Genomic DNA, 1,500 nt, shown 5'->3' with positions numbered 1-1,500 from the left:
GCCCCGCCCACCCTGGCAGGCGCTGAGCAATCGGCGGCCGCAGGAGGAGAAAACGGCGCAGAAAACCTTCTGGGGGTGGGGCTGCAGCCACYGCTCGTGATTGGGCAGGAAACTGGAAAGGGGGCGGGGCTAAAGTCAGACACGCCCCTTCCCCCAGACCACGCCCCACCAAGCCCCGCCCACAAAATCCTTTTTTTCCCAATTTTTTTCTATTTTTTAATAATTTTTCCCCAAATTTTTCCCATTTTTTCCCACCTTTTCCCAATTTTTTTCCCATTTTTTACCATTTTTAAAATTTTTTTCCAAATTTTTTCCCCTTTTTTTTCTCATTTTTTCCCCATATTTTCCCATTTTTTCCCCATTTTTTTTACAAATTTTTCCCATTTTTTCCCCACCTTTTCCCATATTTTTCCAATTTTTCTTCCCATTTTTTCCCATTTTTAAATTTTTTTTCCACATTTTTTTCCATTTTTTTCCCCATTTTTCCCAATTTTTTCCCCACTTTTCCCCATTTTTTCCCCACTTTTCCCCATTTTTTCCCCATTTTTTCCCATTTTTCTCTCCCATTTTTTCCATTTTTTTTCATTTTTTCCCAATTTTATTTCCCATTTTTTCCCATTTTTCCCGTTTTTCCCCAATTTTCAGCACTCACTGCGCTCTCAGCTGCGATTGCTCCGCCCTCCCGAAGCTCCGCCCCCATTCGCGCTGTGGGCGGGGCCAATCCCGGGTCAGGCCACGCCCCTTTTCCCCGGATGAAGCCCCGCCCCTTTCCCCACAAAGCCACGCCCCCAAAATTAAAATCCCCGCCCATTTTAAACAAAGCCACGCCCCCAAAATAGAATTCCCGCCATTTTTAAAGAAACCACGCCCATTTAAAGCAAAGCCACGCCCCTCAAATTAAACTCCCACCTTTTTTAGGAGCCACGCCCATCTTAATTAAAGCCACGCCCCTTTTGAGCAAGCCCCGCCCATTGCAAAGGAGTCCCCGCCCCTTTTTGCAGCAGCCCAGCCCCTTTAAATGAAGCCACTCCCCTTCAAGTGAAGCCCCGCCCCTTTAAACCGAAGCCCCACCCCCTGTTAACAAAGCCCCGCCCCTTGAAATGAAGCTCCTCCCCTTTAAACTGAAGCCCCACCCCCTATTAATGAAGCCACGCCCCTTTCAATGAAGCCCCGCCCATTTAAAATGAGTCCCCGCACCTTTTCACTCAGCCACGCCCCTTTTAATGAAGCCCCGCCCATCCCAAATGAAGCCCCGCCCCTTTTTCTGACCCTCCCACCCATTTTAAAGCAAGCCACGCCCCTTTTAAGCAAGCCCCACCCCTCTAACCCAAGCCCCACCCCTTTTAAAGCAAGCCCCGCCCCTTTTCCGGAAGCCCCGCCCCCACCTGTCTCAGCAGCCGCGGCAGATTGGCCTCGGTCGTGGCTCCGCCCCCGCGGCCCCGAAGCTCCGCCCCCAACTCCTGCAGGGCGGGGCCCAGGGGGGGAGGGGCTACAGAAAAA

General features: G+C 50.9%; 1 protein-coding gene across 1 annotated transcript in view; it reads right to left on the bottom strand.

Annotated features, from left to right (window-relative positions):
• The window catches only part of DCAF11 (DDB1 and CUL4 associated factor 11), a gene marked incomplete at its 5' end in the record, with an annotated part of 13,763 nt that extends 12,270 nt beyond the window's left edge, over positions 1-1,493 (bottom strand). Inside the window, 3 exons of the mRNA XM_057388494.1 lie at positions 12-112; positions 653-705; positions 1,386-1,493. Of these exons, the coding sequence (XP_057244477.1) occupies positions 12-112; positions 653-705; positions 1,386-1,493 (262 nt within the window). The remainder of the gene's footprint in view (positions 1-11; positions 113-652; positions 706-1,385) is intronic.
• Between the last annotated feature and the right edge of the window lie 7 nt (positions 1,494-1,500).

This window comes from Malurus melanocephalus, unplaced genomic scaffold (genome assembly GCF_030028575.1).
Source record: "Malurus melanocephalus ecotype Western Australia unplaced genomic scaffold, MMel_1.1 scaffold_2018, whole genome shotgun sequence".
Lineage (NCBI taxonomy): Eukaryota > Metazoa > Chordata > Aves > Passeriformes > Maluridae > Malurus > Malurus melanocephalus.
The sequence above is the reverse complement of the archived record's forward strand: the minus strand, read 5'-3'. Positions and strand labels throughout refer to the sequence as shown.